We start from the raw sequence: 17,906 nt of genomic DNA, 5'->3' as shown, positions 1-17,906 counted from the left end.
CCCCGGTGGCAGTGTGAGATTTGCGGGTACTTGCCATCTGGCCGTGGGTGGCGAGGGAAACATTGGGGTTGGGCCGAAATGATGCGGCACGCCATCTAGGTCAGTGCCGCACACTGTCGGCCATCCTTGTAAATGTTTCTATTAAGGAAATGAGCATTTCACACATAAATATCAGCATTTCTCTAATTAGAAGATTAAGTAAATGTGCATTGCACCTCATAATATCAGCATTTCTCTCAAGTCCTGAAATGACATGAAATGACATTTCACGTGTATTCAAGTAGCTCTTCACGCTTCACCTATTCACACAGATATAATGAATTAGTAGAGTTGGACATATTTCCCTATCTACAGAGCTTAATAATGTGTGCATCACAGTTAGTTTTTCACCTCGCAAATATATGACTATATGAGAATACACACCTTGGAAAATATTTCCAAAAATAAGAACCGCTAACAAAAGGCTATCTGTTTTTTCTTAAGAAATAGTTTCTTAAGTTTCTGCAGTATTGCCTGGGTAAACAGACACTGCATAAGCACTTCCCCAAATGCACGGGGTAAGCACAGTGAAGAGTGTGAAGTCCAACCAAAAGAATTTAGCATGGCAACTACAGTTTTGCCAAAATGTCTTCATGAAGAACACGTTTAATTTCAAATATCCACAAGAATCTATTGGAGGCATATCCATGTATGGTGTGACAGTAAGGAACATCTACAACTCAATTAGTTCTTGAAATAAAATTAGGCAGTGGTTCAAAAAATTCAGCCACCTCAGGAGTATAAAGGTAACAGATGACGACTATCCAAAAGGCCATGTAACACAAGAAAGGGGTCTACCGCACGCACATATACTACTTTGGCAAACAAAGAAAAACCGTGTGATCTATCCAGGAACAAAAAGCCTAATGTATTGATTTGGCAAACAAAGAAAGGGGTCTAGCGCACGCACATATACTAATGTATTGATTTTGATCCTGGCCTTTGCGATATCATTTTTTTGCTCAAAAAGACTGTCCAGCTCCATTCTTGGAACTATGGCTCGAACTACTATTCTCCAGAAAAAGAATACCAACTTAGCCTTTGAAAAAACAGTATAACGACACAGCAAAATAATAATATTTACCATCAAAGACGTAGGACTGAATTTGCTGTTGGGGGGTCTGCAAGTCGTAGAATATGCATCATCAACATTCTCCTTAACAACTCGGTATTGAAACTGTACAGATCAGCGGAACAAACACATTATCCTGCAGGAAAAAAGAGGTCATCGATTGTTTCAACAAGTACAGAAACAAGAAAAGATGTCGTTGCGCCACTGCAGCTTTTGTTGGGTAACGTAGTAATTTCAAAAAAATTCCTACGCACACGCAAGATCATGGTGATGCATAGCAACGAGAGGGGAGAGTGTTGTCCACGTACCCTCATAGACCGACAGCGGAAGCGTTATCACAACGCGGTTGATGTAGTCGTACGTCTTCACGATCCGACCGATCAAGTACCGAACGCACGGCACCTCCGAGTTCTACACACGTTCAGCTCGATGACGTCCCTCGAACTCTGATCCAGCCGAGTGTTGAGGGAGAGTTTCGTCAGCACGACGGCGTGGTGACGATGATGATGTTCTACCGACGCAGGGCTTCGCCTAAGCTCCGCAACGATATTATCGAGGTGTAATTTGGTGGAGGGGGGCACCGCACACGGCTAAAAGATCTCAAGGATCAATTGTTGTGTCTCTGGGGTGCCCCCCTGCCCCCGTATATAAAGGAGCAAGGGGGAGGCAGCCGGCCAAGGGGAGAGGCGCGCCATAGGGGGGAGTCCTACTCCCTCCTCCTTTCCTTGTGGGAGTAGGAGAAGGGAAGGGGGAAGGAGAAAGAAGGAAGGGTGCGCCCCCCTTCCCTAGTCCAATTCGGACCAGACCATGGGGAGGGGTGCGGCCACCTTTTGAGGCCTTTCTCTCCTTTCCCGTATGGCCCATTAAGGCCCAATACGAATTCCCGTAACTCTCCGGTACTCCGAAAAATACCCGAATCACTCGGAACCTTTCCGAAGTCCGAATATAGTTGTCCAATATATCGATTTTTACGTCTCGACCATTTCGAGACTCCTCGTCACATCCCCGATCTCATCCGGGACTCCGAACTCCTTCGGTACATCAACATACATAAACTCATAATAAAACTGTCATCGTAACTTTAAGCGTGCGGACCCTACGGGTTCGAGAACTATGTAGACATGACCGAGACACATCTCCGGTCAATAACCAATAGCGGGACCTGGATGCCCATATTGGCTCCCACATATTCTACGAAGATCTTTATCGGTCAGACCTTCCCTTTGTCACCGGTATGTTACTTGCCCGAGATTTGATCGTCGGTATCTCGATACCTAGTTCAATCTCGTTACCGGCAAGTCTCTTTACTCGTTCCGTAACACATCATCCCGCAACTAACTCATTAGTCACAATGCTTGCAAGGCTTATAGTGATGTGCATTACCGAGTGGGCCCAGAGATACCTCTCCGACAATTGGAGTGACGAATCCTAATCTCGAAATACGCCAACCCAACAAGTACCTTTGGAGACACCTGTAGAGCACCTTTATAATCACCCATTTACGTTGTGACGTTTGGTAGCACACAAAGTGTTCCTCCGGTAATCGGGAGTTGCATAATCTCATAGTCATAGGAACATGTATAAGTTATGAACGAAAGCAATAGCAACATACTAAACGATCGAGTGCTAAGCTAACGGAATGGGTCAAGTCAATCACGTCATTCTCCTAATGAGGTGATCCCGTTAATCAAATGGCAACTCATGTCTATGGCTAGGAAACATAACCATCTTTGATTAATGAGCTAGTCAAGTAGAGGCATACTAGTGACACTCTGTTTGTCTATGTATTCACACATGTATTATGTTTCCGGTTAATACAATTCTAGCATGAATAATAAACATTTATCATGATATAAGGAAATAAATAATACTTTATTATTGCCTCTTGGGCATATTTACTTCAGCTTCGACATCGCCTCGTCCGGCCATGAGAGCGTACATGACAGTGAGAGAGGATGGAGGTGAGGAAGTGGGGACGGACCTCAAGGGTGGACAGACGGCAGCGCGAGGGTCGGACGAATCCTCTGCAGCCCACGCTTCTCCTGCCGAGGACGAAGGCGACGGAACCATGGACCACCGCTGCGGCTCGAGCTCCTCCCGGGGTCATCGCTGCACACGTAGAGACGGAGGCGGGGGAGGAAGCGAATTTGCACCAATGCGAGAGGAGCAGGGCATAGGAGGGCCATCAAATACAGGACATCTGCATCAGCTTTAGCATGCATTAAATTAAACAAAAGGTTACAGATTCACTTCCAAACCAATGTAGGGTCTCAGATTTACAGAAAAAAATCTAAACAATTTGTTCAACACCCAAATTAGCTAGTACTCCCTCCGTCCGGAAATACTTGTCCTAGGAATGGATGTATCTATAAGTAAAATAAGTCTAGATACAACCATTCCTAGGACAAGTATTTCCGGACAGAGGGAGTAACAACAATATAAGCAACAAATTAATCATACAAATTAAAAGGGTAAACTAATAAAAGTTAAAGATATGTAGGCATGGAAGAAAAAGAAAACAAATGAAAGAGGATCTTACCAGGAGCTTAGGTCCTTGACTGGAGCAAGAAGTAGAGCGGGCAATGCCCCTCTACTTTTTCATCATAGTCCATCATGGTACACTTGCACCACAACAGAACAGGCAACAAGAAATACTTTTTCATCATAGTCCATCATGGGAGCTCCCGCAATACTTTCAGATCCATGGATGTGCAAGCAGCAGAGTAAAATTGCATAAATACATTTAGAATATATATAGGACTCGAGCCCTGTGAAATCCAGGAGAGAGGAAAATAAGAAGTGTAAATGGACTGGACAGTAGTCGGCATAGCAACACATTCATTTGGTGGCCATGTATCTTTTTTCTCAAAATTGTGTCTCTGGAAAAAAACTATACTGATGATGCTCTCAAATAATTAAATGGATGAGCTTGGACTTCCAGACCAATTTAATGAAACGCCTAAATATTTCAATTAATATTCTAATTTACCGAAGCTTTCCTTTTGAGCCTTAGGTTTTACATAACATTCCAGTAAATATTCTTTTACAGAACATCCATATTATAAATGATCCACAAAATAGTTTAACCTGACAATAAGTTTTCAGCTCAAGATAAGAAAAACACACACAAAGTACTATGAGATTGATCAATGGAAACAATATTGGTGTATAGGTTAATAAATAAAGAATCATCTACTCAAAAGTCAAAACAGGGCATCATTAATGGATGTCAAAAACATGCTCGTCATGAAGTATATCAGCATGGCGCATATTTAGTTTTCTGAAATAAGGCATGAACAGTTCACTTTTTTCATCACAGAGGGCTCCAGCAGGTTAAAATCACCTACTTAAAGCATTAAAATCACCTACTTAAAGCAGGTAAGTAAGTGATATAAGTTGCAAACCATCAGCTGAACTAAGATGCTGGGCACGAAATATTATTTACACAGCAGTGTCAACAACATCACATGCCCAATCACTTTGAGCAGGCAGCTGAAAAGGAGCTAGGAAGGCATGATGAACCACATCAATAAACATGCAGGGTACATAGGCTTAAGCCTCAAGTACCATGTAAGCATCTCGTGAGCGAAATCACCCGAATAAAAAAAGATTACATACATCAAGATAATTGTAAGAGTATAAATGAAAAAGGGCGGCATTTAGATGCATAGAACATAAATAAGAGGTAGGCCTAGCTCCCCACTGATGCTCTTGTATATGGTTAGAAGCAGAATCAAAGTACCAATAGCAGTGCAATTTAAAAGACGAAACACTACTACAGAAAGACAAAAAAAGATAATCAAATTTGAAGTAGCAATCATGGTTCAAAATCTGAACTAAATCAGAATTGAAAAAAATGAGCTGAGGTCACCTCAGGCTCAACGCTAGTCCTTCATCACCTAGAGTCCAACATGACTTTAGTTGCAGAGCAAATTAAAATGTAAAACGGTTTCATTTTTCTACAGACTCCAGATAGAAACAAAATAACAAAATCTCAGGATCAGGGAAAAACCACTGAAGTAGCAAATAGGAACCAAACAACAAAAAAGATGGTGGAATTACTCGCTAAGAAAAAGATGTCATAAGGCGAAGAAGGCACAATCTCAAATAAGATATGTCTAAAGGGGAATGGTAATAGGAGAGCAAAAGAAGGCAAATTGATGAAAAAATAGGTACACCCTCCCCATCAGCGTATGATTACCTTCCAAGAAAAAACAGGTTGAAATATGTACAAATATCGGGTCCCATGGAGCTCGAGCTCCAAAAGGCACTGGATAATAATTCAGAAACTGCACTAATAAAAATATGAAATGGAAGTATGGTGAAAATACAGAGGCAAAAAAGTCTCTTGCTAAATCCGTAGTTATAAAAATAAGAAACAAGACCCAACGAAGACATGTTAACAAAGTAGCATCAATGAGTGCATTGCTCTTCACAAAAAAAGGAGCGCATTGTTGAAGCGAAGAGCAGAAATGTTTCCAAACAACAATGAGGGCCATAGACAAGCTAGTGCACCTTTTACACGTCAAGAAAAAATGTAAGAGCGGATCATCTCAGCATATATACACCTAGCTCTTCTGCTTTTTTGATAATATTTGATCTGGGGCATCTCATTCTTCCAAATACAATGTGAAACCAACCTCTCCTGCAGTAAGATGAAAACATATGCTCGCCACAATCTTGGAAAATTATAGGTGAAATACTTAAATGTTCCAGTACGCATTGATCTTAACTATAACTAAGACAAAGTAAGACCTATCTGCATAGGTTCAGGACACATGATAACACCTAACAAAACAATAATGCTAACTAAGCAACGACTACGACCCACATGAAAAATTGAGATATCTAACTAATGCTTTGCTAAGGTACAAAAGGACATATGTTAAGTAAAGGGTGCATGATCATTTAAGTAAAATAAAGAACTACCGAAGGAACTCAAGCCTCCAAGCTGGGGTCACAACCTTAGTAATTCATTGATCACAGAAACATGCTAATTAATCAAGCTAGTTATCCTGAAGCAAAATCAGTTCATTAAGTAGAGAGTAGAAGTCTTGCACTTTCTGTATCTATCATTGGTACAAAATAACATATGCCCCACCACAGAAGAGTGCTAGGCTGTACGAAAGCAGCAGAATAAATGGCAGCAGCTAAAGAGAATGTGCTCGCCGCAAGACCCTAGGCACCAACTCATTGGAAATTGATCCTATGGGTAAAATACAATGATATCTAGGAATCAGTCCAGTCTAATTTATAGTAAACTGTTGAAGCTTTGTAACTATAGCAACAGGTAATAAGTAGATATTAGTGTAACAACCGCAGTAGGTACAACTACCTAATGCCATTGTGACAAAGAAAATGCAATGGCTCCTGTGATTGCCGTCCCAAAACTGAAGAAAACATCAAATAAATTGAACCATCATGAACTTTGGTTGAGGAATCTATGTAGCTGAAGGTATTCATTACAGGGTACTATTTCCATAAACACAAGAAATAGTCATCGATTGGTGATCATCTTAGCCCTCCATGTTCTGAACTGAAGTGCAATGTACACAGAACCTCAAACAAAGCATCATCAACAAATCTTAGTATCTTACGTGAAGAATCACGGAACATTCTGCCGTTACGAAGATGTTAGTTAATTCCCTTTCCAATCTGTACAAATCCTCGCCGCACAACATATTCTTATGCATGTATATATAAACATGGACTGTTGATCTGTATCGTTCTGCTCAAAATTTACAGCCTATTGAACAAACCCAGCTGAAAAAGTAATTTTGTACCCCGCAACAGTATGTGGGTTCTTTTTGAATCACACAAAGGCTGACTTGAAAGTGATAAATTATAAACATTGTCAAACTATTCAGTCATGTGCTAAGATAAACATCGACATGGGGAACTTGTTACATCCTAAGAACAAATAACAATAGAGAAAATTTTATCATTGCTAAATAATTCATGAACCACAATACGTTTTAAGAATCCGCCGCAGCTTGAAAGCAAACCTGAGTGTTCATGGGGCATCGAAGAAGCTTTAATCAAAAGTACTTCTCGAAGCAAGGAGTACTCCCTCAACCTATATGCAAATGGCCAAAAACTATTGGTCAAGGTTACTTTGTTATCAAATTGAATATCAAACATATGTGCATTCAGAATATTAAATTGAGAACCTCACTGAACGTAATCATCATGTTTCATGGAAAATGCTAATAGGAAACTAATAAAATGATCTTTTAATCAATTCCAACAGGATCAATGTAAGGCAGAAACTTCAACTACTACAGAGAAATGATCAAAACTTAACTGAATCAAGAGGGGGCGGAGGCACAGGAAAGTTTGGGGAAATTCTTTGGGGCTCCTCGGCTAGCAGTCGTCGTCCAGGTCTTCCTCTGGCGGCTTCATCGCAGCGGGCCCGCGAGCCTGGGAAGGGCTCCTCCTCCTGCTCATGTGTTGCCGGTGCCTGCTCGGCCTGGGTGTGGCGGAGGAGGAGAGCAAACCTTAAAAAAATTAGGAAGAGCTCAGGGCACCATGGGAAGATGGAGAATTAGAAAGAAAGAGCTCACCTGTATCAGCATCCCCTCCATGAACTGGGAGTTGTACTCGATCTCTCCTCGCTGCGGTGGGTGCTCGACCAGCCGTCGTCCCGTGGCCTGCCTAGTCCGTGTACCCGTCTCCACCGTGCTAAACAGGAGAGATTGAAGGATGTAGAGGAGCAGTGAGGAAGAGAGAAAAAAGAGAAGGAGAACTCACCGGAAGCCGAGGGTATTTGGAGAGGAAGCGCAGAGGAGGGCACGGTCGTGGCCGCTGCCTCCGCTGCTTTCGTCATCCGCGCACTCCAGCACACCACAGAAGCCCGCCGCTGTACTCCGGCACACCGACAGATGCCCGCCGCTGCTCATCCCGATGACCCTACCGTGCTAGCGTGGAGAGGGGGGGTGAGAAGCGGCGACGGCACAGGAGAGAGAAGAAGAGGAGGAGAGGCGGCGGCGGCAGAAGAGGAGGAAGGTCGAGGAGAAGGAGCGTGCCGGCTAGGTTTTTCACCGTATGACCGCTGCAGTCCACCCTTTTTTGACCCGAACTTACGCACGCAGCACACGCTGCGACGCCGGCCCCGCCCATATGCCTGGCCCAGCCGTCATCTGCTCAAAACTGAGATCATGGCGTGAGTTTAAACCAATGGCTGGATATTTGACAGAGAGGTAAAACATACAGAAAACTTTACAGCGGGGCGGAACGAACTACCCAGATCGCATGCGCGACGCGAAGGCTCCAGAATAGCGGGTACTCTAGCAAGGTTTATATGTTCAATTCGCCCACACGTTCTACCATGAACCGCTACACCTCCATTGCCGCGGCAAGATCACTCCACCATATAGGAAAGGCCAAGATAAGGAAGGAGTCTTCGTCAGTGCCCCGCACTGGCCGTAGGGCCGGTGCCAGCTATCTCCACCATCGTCATTCCAACATACAGGAAATTTGTATATGATTTTGTTCTTAGTGAATCATAACAGATGTACTATCTTGTCATGCCATGTGCAGGTGGACCGAAACTGTCAGTTTGACAGGTCTGTGAGCAGATGGAGCAAATGGATGCAAACCTGGAGTGTGGCTGCCTCAGTGAACTCAGCGCAATCGATTGGGGATGCTCAAACTGGTTAGCAGGATACCTTGTTCTGTTGTTGTCAGCAAAGTACTGCTCATAGGCTGTCGCTGTGTACATTCTGAACTAGTAGTACATTTTTGTCCGCGGCCAAGCTGATTCCTTGTGATGGTGAGCAGCTCCACACTGCCCTGACGACGGTCTGCGTCGCCCTTGGCTCGAAATGAAGGAATGGTTTGGTACGTGAAACTGATGCCGGAAGTGCTGTGCACACGATCCGTGCATGCACGATCCACACACGACATGATTTGGGCCACAGAGATTTACGAAACGAGGCAACCCAAGGGTGTAGATGTGTTGTCGTGCGCAGATCGTGCATGAATTTATCGTGTGTGTAGCAGTGCTCAACTGATGCCCCAAAGGTGAGCTTGGAATGCGAACTAGGATTCGTGTCTTAAGAAGTTCTCCTAACACCCTGCTCGCGTGCCTCAGGCTCATTGCTTGGAAAAATATCCGGGAAATGCATCGCCATTTCTGAACCAATTCAGGCTGCTGCTGCAGCATGCAGGTAAAGTTTAATATGGGAGCAATCGAGCAAGGATGGGTGCTCTGTCCGCAACAATAATTCAGGCTGGATTAGCTGGTTCACGCAGCATCGACTGCAATAGTCCGGATATGCCCTTTTTTTGCAGCAGAATTGACACTTTTCCCTGGGTCATATGACTGACTAACTTGTAACGGCGATGAACTGTACGAAAGCCTAGACGCTCGATGCTGGAAATTCAGAGCGACCGTTTGGACATTGCAGTTAGTTGAGCCAGGAGGAGGCCGGAAGGGACGTCGATTTATGCTTTCTGAAATCCTTCCAGATCATGGAAGTACTACGTACGGCGCCGTGTCTTACACGAGCTCGAGAGTGAGTCTGCATGCTGAGCTAACATCATCCAGCCACTGCCACACGAACTGGTGCAGCTAGGACAAACCAATCTAGCCATCTGATAAGAAGATCTAGAGGTCTGTAACTGATGACTAATCGGCTAGTTAGTTTAGTTGTTGGGTCCCCAGTTGCTGAGGTACATGACAGTCCGGAGCTCCTCCTCCTGCTCCTGCCTCGCCTTCCTCCTCGCCGCCATCCCACCGGCAGTGGTCGCCGCCTTGCCCTTGCCGCAGGCGCCGTTCCCGGCGGCCGAGGTGCCGGGGCGCTGCTGGAAGACGCACGGGAGCGCCTGGTGGTTCCAGCGGCACAGCCCGGCGTGCCGCTCCTTGAGCGCCTCCACCGTGCCCGCGCCCACGCTCATCGCCGCCGCCCAGGAGGAGGCCGTCGTCTTCCCGCCGCCGCTCGCCATAGGACTAACTGCACGATTCCAGGTATAACCGTGCTGAGTGAGTAGTGCAGAGTGCTTGGTTCGTTGCTGTGCGTGTGAGTGTGCTCAGCTGCCTGCCAAATGGCGGTGCTCCTCTTGGTAGTTTTATAGGAGATGCCGATGTCGGCACGGGTAACCGTACGTACGTACGTACGGGGGCGCGCATGGTTTGTGGACTCGTGGGCGGAAACCGGGTGCCTCAGGTTACTGTCGGACGCACGCCGAGGTCGGGAAATGCGGCGTGCCGCTTGTGTCGCAAGTTGTGCGCTGCTGTCAGACTCTCACTGTGCTAATGTCAGCGTGTTATCCACTTGCTGCGAGTACATCAGATCAGGCTTCGTGGTGGCCCATGAAATGTGTCGCTTTTAGAGCATCTCCACCCGCCCCAACAAGGCCCTCCAAACGATTTTCGGTCGCCGACGTCAAAAAATCGGCCCAGTCACGCCTCTAGGGACCCTTTTTTCGCCGGCTCGGGCCAAAATTGGCGCCGGCGGACCCAACCCAAACCCGGCGCGCTGGGGCGCTCGGGGGCACCGGGCGAATCGTTTTTGGCGCGAAAGCGCCGCGGGCCAGCCGCGTAAGCCACACCGTCCGCCTCATCTTCTCCCGACGCCTCGGTTTCCCGCGGGGAATCAATGGCAAGGCTGCCGCCGGTCAGCTTTGCCATTGATTCCTCACAGGTGGCGCGTTCACGGGGCGCCGCGCCTACGCCTGCCCTCCCTCGGACGCGGCGCGGCTATATATGGCTCGCTCGCCTGTGATGAGTGCCACCTCTCCACCTCTCCCGAGCGCCGCCGCCGAGCTCTTCTCCCCCAGCCCTCCCTCTCCCGAGCGCCGCCGCCAATCTCTTCTCCCCCAGCCACTCCATCTCCCGAGCGCCGCCGCCGATCTCTTCTCCCCAGCCACTCCATCTCCCCGATGGCCGAGCGTTTCCCCGGAGACGAGGCGGCGGCCAACGGCTTTGGCCGCCGTTCGCTCCGCGAACAGGAGTCCTGGCTCCTGTTCCAGGCGAACATCCCGGCGCCGCCGGACATGCGCACCGGGCCGACGGGCTGGAGGCTCAGCAATGGAGGAGTGCCCATTCCCCCGTTGCCCGACGCCGTGGCCAAACCATCCTACTTCGCCGATGAGGTCGAGATCGTGCGCGCCTCCCTCACCGACGCCGAGCTCTCCCTCCCCCAGTACGCCGCCGACAACCACGCGGCTTGGGCGGCGTACTTCGAGCGCCGCCAGCAGCAGCGGCTGGCGTCCATCAACGGGGCGCCGGTGGTCGGCGGCGTGAAGAACAGCGAGGGGCGCCACCTGTGGTGGGGCGCCCCCGACCGCACACTTGAGGGCGTGCTAACGCACCTCGAGGGCGGCAACAACCCGCCGTTGGCGTACCCCCGGCGAGGGCGGCCGCCCCGGCGCACCGCCGACGCGACGGGCAATGGGCGCCAAGGAGGTTCGGCGCGTCCTCCTCCTCTTCCTCCTCCCGCTCCTCCTCCCACTCCTTCGGCACTCCAACGCTGCTCGACGTCAAGGCCGAGCCCGGCATCGTCATCAACGAGGGCGGCCAGCGCGCCTCCTCGTCGGCTCCTCCTCCGCGCTTCGTCAAGCCAAAGACGGAGCCGGGGCTGGCGCCGGTGAAGACGGAGCACGGCGAGGGCGAGCTCGACGACGATGCGGCCCTTGAATGGGCACGCCAGGACTCCATCAAGATGGCGACGGAGCGCCAGCGCGCCGCCCTGCGGCGCTTCGAGCAGCGCCGCCGAGGCCGCGACGAAGGAGGAGTCGTCATCATCGACGACAGCGGCGACGACGACGACGCGCCGCCGCCGCCACCAGCCGGGGAGGGGGCCAGCAGGGGCGCCCGAGTCAAGGAGGAGAAGGCCGACGACGGCGGCGACTTCTCGGCCTTCAGCAAGTTTTTTTTTTAATTAGTTTTTATATGTAACGGCGACTACTCGACTTAAATCCGCGAATATAAGCCCAAGTTTGCCGAAATTTGGCGTGTTTTAGCCGAACTTTACGTAAATTTGCTACACATTTTTTTTCCCACGCCTGAGGCCGGCCCTGGGGCGGCAGCTGGGGGCCAACTCGCCCCCAGGCCCACTTTTTTCACCCGGTCACCCCAGGCGTCGATTTTAGGCGCCCCCTGGGGGGCCAACGGCTAGAGATGCTCTTAGCACACATCAAGATAAAGATCGCTCCATCTTGCAAATCTGCCAACCTAGAGTTCATTTTGTCCACTCCAGGCACGCAGCGTCCGGGCATCTTCTCCCCCCTCTTAGGATCAGCAAGTGATTACACTAAACAATCCTCCTTTCAGCAACGCGGTTTACTCGTACTCACACCGTCACACGTAAGTAAACTACACCTTTTGGCCACATGCTCTTGGGGGCGCGGTGAGAGCGGAGGTACGGGAGACGTGGACAGGCAGGGAATACCAGAGGCCGGAGGCCATGGTTTCCATGATACCAGAGGCCGCCGGTCGTCTGCTTCGTGTCAGTCTCATTCTCCAAGTGGAAGGCGGACTGCTCTGTGTCTTACTCACTCTGTGAGATATCACTCCGATCAGAAAACACGTTTAGTTAATTTATTAACGTCATCAGTCTCATCACATTTAGTTTTACATATCTTCTTGTCGGCTCAGGAGAGTGCAGATCGAAGAAATTCAGAGCACGTTCGCCACGAACGATCTCAGTCGCGCCGCAGGTCAATGCACCACAGCGATACAGAAGGGTGTAAACGTTGAGCCGTGGCCGTGCGATGGATGACATCTGAATTCACATATCCTTTCTCTGCTCCTCACCTTCTTCTCTTCCAAGTCTCACCATCCTCTCCTGCTGCCTCACCTACGCCTTCGGTGTGACCTGGATCGGATCCGCGGGTCAACTCCGACCAACGGAAAATACTTGCAATCAATTCAAAGCATACAACGTCAAAATAACCAGTAGATGATATGTTAACAAAACCTCAGAATCTCTAAGACTCTAACGGCCTCCATTGCAGCGACCTTGAGGTGTTAAAATCGATCGCTTTTGGAAGCTTTAACAATTTATGGACTAGTTGTGGCACTAGCGCTTTTATTTGTGAACCCTTCTGCTTAATCTTAAAAATAGTTCTTTCGATTTCGATAAGATTTTTTTTTCTTTTTTTTAGTAAATTGGTATTTGCTTCCGCAATTCCAGTTATATCAATACTTCATTTAATTTACTCCTATTTATTACTCCTGAAATTATCTATTTATCCGGAGAGATAATACCCCATTCGAGAAAGGCCTGGGTTGAGTATTATTAATTTAGAAGATATGCTACCTTCTTATTTCCTGTCCTTAGTTTAGGAAAGTGAAAAGTTTTTTCCTTTTATTTTAGGAATTTTGGAAACAGAAAATTTCAACAAAAGAAGTCTTTCACCGGTCAAACAAGACTTAAGATTTAACCTAAAATAAATTACTAGATTGAATCTATTTGCATTAAAAAAACCGATCAAAAAAGGGTGAGCGAAGTAAGGGCATGTATAATGGTTCTATCTTAGGAATGCCACGTAGAATAAATGATAAGATGGAGGAGAGAGAAATCATAAGAAAAGGCTTGTCTTCTGAAAGAACATGCGGTGCCCCATGTTTGGTTTTGGTAATTGATGACAATCTCTATGGACTAATGGTTGCCTTGAGTTATATTTGAAGGATTTGTCCTTAGGCATTTCTTGAAGTCCATGTGTTGGTTTCAAGGAGTTTATCCAAAGATTGGTCATGTGAGAGTTGAGCTTATTGCAAGCATGTCTTGAAGAAGAAGATTGTGTGATCATTCATGTTTACCTTCAAGACATCATCCAAATGAAGAGAGTTGGAAAGAGTCAATGTTGATCAAGACTAAGTCAAGTGTGAATCAAGTTGATCAACACACAAAGCGCACAAGATGTACCGAGGGATCAAGCGATCCCACGGTATGGTAAGCATTGTCAATTACGCTTTGTGTACTAATCCATGATCTTCGTGAGAGTTCTTTGTGGGGTTAGGTTGCGGTGTGCAAGTTCAAGGAAGCATCACGAAGAGATCAAATGCTTGAAGCTTGTCGTCCATTGTGGTGACAATGGACTTGTGAAGATGTGCGGAAGAGTGGCTCACCCATAGTGGAGTATGGAGGAGCAATCAACTAGTCTTCATCGAGCCAACGCATTCAAGAAAGGTGGTCCAACTTGAGGGAGTCAAGATCGTCTTCATCTAGCTCAAGTGGACCATGTGCAAAGCAAAGGTTTGCCGTTGATAGGTTTTCTATTTTACCGGTCTCATGATGGTAGTTGGGAGACCAGGTTATAGGATCGATTGCCGTACTATCAAGGGGGGCTCTCGATGAGTAGCTTGATCATATCATTCGTAGAGAGCTCAAACCATTGCATCCTTGCATCATCTTTCTTGGTTCTTGTTTGCTTCTCTTTGTGAGTTTTGGAGCTTCTGGTCATCTTGTTGACAAGCTCGAGTTCATCGAAAACGGAGTTCACTTGCATCTTCTATGATGTTTTCGATGTTGGAGGTTATGCCGGTTCTTCTCTGTTGAAGGTTTGACTACGCTGTTTTGATGCCACTCGTTGTCTTGTATCCAACAAGCTTGAGTTTGCTCAATTCGGAGCTCATTTGCAGAAGTTATGCCAGTTCTGGTTTTATTGGATCCATCTGTTGTCTTTAGCTGCGTTTTGATAGCATCCTATGTTTTCCTTGTCTATACAAATATTGCTCTTGTTTGCCGAACTAGGGGGTGCGGTAGTACTGCTCGTTAGAGCGGTACTACCGCAGGCCCTTGCGGTAGTACCGCCCGCTGGTGCGGTTGTACCGCAAGGACCCACGGTAGTACCGCTTCTAGTAAGCGGTAGTACCGTGGTCCCTGCTTAGTTCCGCAGGTACGCGGCAGTAATTTTTTACATCCGCGCCTCGTGCGGTAGTACCGCGGCTGGCTTATGGTACTACCGCGTCGGGTTTTTGCATCGACTCCAACTCTGCGGAAGTAGTCACGGATGTAATTTTTTATATCCGTGCCATCCCCTCCCTGGACAGCCCCTGCCTTGCGGTAGTACCGCGCCAGCAGTACTACCGCCCTCTGCCTTAGTGCACGTGTGGCTGTTCTGGTCTCTGCTGCATGGACGGTAGTACCGCGGGGCTCTGCGGTAGTACCGCGTGCCCCTGCGGTAGTAGCGCGCCTCAGGTGCGGTAGTACCGCGCTGCGCAGGCTAAGTTGGTGGATAACGGTTGGATTTTCCCCCTCCTATAAAAGGGGTCTTCTTCCCCAATGAACCTTATCCTTTGAGCTCGTGTTCTTCCCCCATTTTTGACCTTCTTCGAGCTTGCTAACTCTCAATCCCTCCATGGATTCTTGCTAGTTTTCGAGGGAAAAGAGAGAGGAGATCTAGATCCACATTTCCACCAATCACTTTCTCCTCTATGTGAGGGGAACCCCTTGGATCTAGATCTTGGAGTTCTTGGTGTTCTCCTTCTTGTTCTTCCTCTCATTTTCCTCCCTAGCATTAGTTGCTTCGGTGGGATTTGAGAGAGAAGGACTTGGGCACTCCGTGTGCCCTTGCCATTGCATTTGGTGCATCGGTTTGAGTTCTCCACGGTGATACGTGGAAGTTACAAGTTGAGAAGCTTATTACTCTTGGGTGCTTGGTACCCTTGAGCTTGTTCCTCTTGGGTGCTTGGGCGCCCTAGACGGTTGGTGGTGTTCGGAGCTCAATCATTGTGGTGTAAAGCTCCGGGAAAGCGTCGGGGTCTCCAATTAGGTTGTGGAGATTGCCCCGAGCAATTTGACGGGTTCCGGTGACCGCCCCCAAGGGTTGCCAAAGTGTACGGGTTCGGTGACCGCCCCCAAGGGTTGCCGTTTGTACGGGTTCGGTGACCGCCCTTAAGGGTCCCTTAGTGGAATCACGGCATCTTGCATTGTGCGAGGGCGTGAGGAGATTACGGTGGCCCTAGTGGCTTCTTGGGGAGCATTGTGCCTCCACACCGTTCCAAACGGAGATTAGCATCCGCAAGAGTGTGAACTTCGGGATACATTGTCGTCTCCGCGTGCCTCGGTTATCTCTTACCCGAGCCCTTTACTTATGCACTTTACTTTGTGATAGCCATATTGTTTCTTGTCATATATCTTGCTATCACCTAAGTAGTTTTTCTTGCTTAGCATAAGTTGTTGGTGCACATAGGTGAGCCTAGTTGTTGAAGGTTTTGTGCTTGACAAATTAACCGCTAGGTTTATTCCGCATTTGTTCAAGCCTCAACCGTAATTATTTTAAAGCGCCTATTCACCCCCCTCTAGGCGACATCCACGATCTTTCATCTTCTCTTATTTAAGAGAAGACAAGAGATGATCTCTTAGCACAATATGTCTCACCACGTTTTTAGGAATAGCTAGTTATTGAAGATAACGCTAAGAACTAACCCATTGTAGACATATTTTTTTTTGTCATCTCTAAATTACATGCAAGACTTAAGATAAGACTATTTTCTCAACCATTGTACATGCCGTAAGTGATCGAAAAACCTGGTTCTTTGTCCGTCCTATTTATAAGAGGAGAGCATGTGAAAAATATAACTCGTTCTTTCTTTTTTCTTAGCTCGATGGTCATCCGCTGGCAGTTTAGGTCTTAATACCGATATTTTAGCAACAAAACTAATAAATCTAACTCTGGTGGTTGGTGTTTTTTTTGGAAAGGGAGTATGTGCGGGTTGCCTATTTCAAGAATAGATTGGATATATCTGGCTGCACTTTATAATACTTTTTAGTATTTTCGGATAAATAAGAAAAGGGTGCACGATCTTGACGAATTACTTCTGAATAATTTCAGAAATCATATGGAAGAACCATAGCATTACAAGGTCTGAGATCTGGGAGGGCGGCTGAGTGTATCGCTGAGATCGAACTCCTTCTCTGTTTTTCACTGTTATAACCTCTTTGTTCAGAGATTAGCTGTTTTGTACAGGCAGCTGAAGCTGCTCTACTTTCTGTACAACGGCTTGCTTTTCTGAGTGAGTTACTCTCCCTCTGTAACTCTGAAATTTGTCCCTCTCTTGATACAGATCGCCCTTTGGCCTTTTAAAAGATAGTCACAGAAGCACATGGATGGACAAGCAGAGTGACATAAATTATAAACTCATAACCAAAATTTTCATCATCATCATCGTCGTGATATCTTTACAATCGATCAGGGGGCAACCAGCTCAGTCTCAGGACATGGCTGCATGCTTATACTAATACTAAATTACTTGCTGCAATAAACACAACACTCCTAGCTACTACCACTCCTAATTTAGGCCCCAGCAGCTAAGGTACATGACAGTCCTCAGCCCCTCCTCGGCCTTCTCCGCTCGCCACCTCTCCGCCACGGCGGCCACTGTGGCAGGCAGCTGCTTGTTACCCTGCGAGACGCCGCTGCGGACGTTGGCCTTGGCTGCACGGTGGATGGACCTGAGCGCGTATTTCCAGCGGCAGAGGCCGGCCTGGTCCTTGAGCGCCTCGAGCGCGCCCACGCTCATCGCCACCATCCACGACGCCTTGGCTGCAGCTGCCGTGGTCTATGCTTCTTGCCGCGTTGCTTGCTGGAGAGTGGAGAGCGATTTGTGTAGTGGACTCACGGAGTTACAGCTACGGTACCGAAGGAACTAAGCTGATGCTTGTCTTTCTTGCTGGACTGCTTGAACTAAGCTTGCTTGTGTTCATGGGGGAAGAGTGGGAGTGGGACGGGGTGTTATATACGCCGAGAGCCCGAGCAAAACAGGCGGCCGCGGGCTCTGGTTTTCCAGCTTTCACGAGAGCTCGTTCACGCAGCAGATCTTGCTTTCGTTCGTGGTTTACCTTTC

At 47.6% G+C, this 17,906-nt stretch overlaps 2 protein-coding genes and 1 long non-coding RNA gene across 6 annotated transcripts; all 3 read right to left on the bottom strand.

The window, feature by feature from the left end:
- Window positions 1–28: 28 nt before the first annotated feature.
- On the bottom strand, window positions 29–8,233 carry LOC123055036 (uncharacterized). 4 transcript variants are annotated; one of them, XR_006426486.1, is made up of 9 exons: window positions 7,862–8,233; window positions 7,675–7,792; window positions 7,416–7,580; window positions 7,117–7,187; window positions 3,651–5,756; window positions 3,093–3,320; window positions 1,124–1,247; window positions 216–299; window positions 34–138 (listed from the first exon to the last, which is right to left on the bottom strand). It is a non-coding gene; the product is annotated as an uncharacterized lncRNA (long non-coding RNA). The 4 variants fall into 4 exon arrangements; XR_006426484.1 differs by having other exon boundaries at window positions 29–138; window positions 3,651–7,187; XR_006426485.1 differs by having other exon boundaries at window positions 3,651–7,187; window positions 7,416–7,608.
- A 1,282-nt stretch (window positions 8,234–9,515) lies between these two features.
- On the bottom strand, window positions 9,516–10,148 carry LOC123050472 (uncharacterized). Its single transcript, XM_044473261.1, has one exon. It carries the CDS (start codon window positions 10,055–10,057, stop codon window positions 9,758–9,760), a length of 300 nt encoding a protein of 99 aa, XP_044329196.1. The 5' UTR covers window positions 10,058–10,148; the 3' UTR covers window positions 9,516–9,757.
- A 7,034-nt stretch (window positions 10,149–17,182) lies between these two features.
- Window positions 17,183–17,799, bottom strand: LOC123050471 (uncharacterized). Its single transcript, XM_044473260.1, has one exon. The coding sequence runs from the start codon at window positions 17,589–17,591 to the stop codon at window positions 17,352–17,354; it is 240 nt and encodes a 79-aa protein (XP_044329195.1). The 5' UTR covers window positions 17,592–17,799; the 3' UTR covers window positions 17,183–17,351.
- Between the last annotated feature and the right edge of the window lie 107 nt (window positions 17,800–17,906).

The sequence above is a fragment of the Triticum aestivum genome, chromosome 2D (assembly GCF_018294505.1).
Source record: "Triticum aestivum cultivar Chinese Spring chromosome 2D, IWGSC CS RefSeq v2.1, whole genome shotgun sequence".
Taxonomy (NCBI): Eukaryota; Viridiplantae; Streptophyta; class Magnoliopsida; order Poales; family Poaceae; genus Triticum; species Triticum aestivum.
Note: the sequence above shows the minus strand (reverse complement) of the source record. Positions and strands in the feature narration are given on the sequence as shown.

Bases quoted from the DNA above. Each gene is read 5' to 3' on its own strand.
- LOC123050472 (XM_044473261.1), bottom strand. From the start codon at position 10,057: ATGGCGAGCGGCGGCGGGAAGACGACGGCCTCCTCCTGGGCGGCGGCG.
- LOC123050471 (XM_044473260.1), bottom strand. From the start codon at position 17,591: ATGGTGGCGATGAGCGTGGGCGCGCTCGAGGCGCTCAAGGACCAGGCC.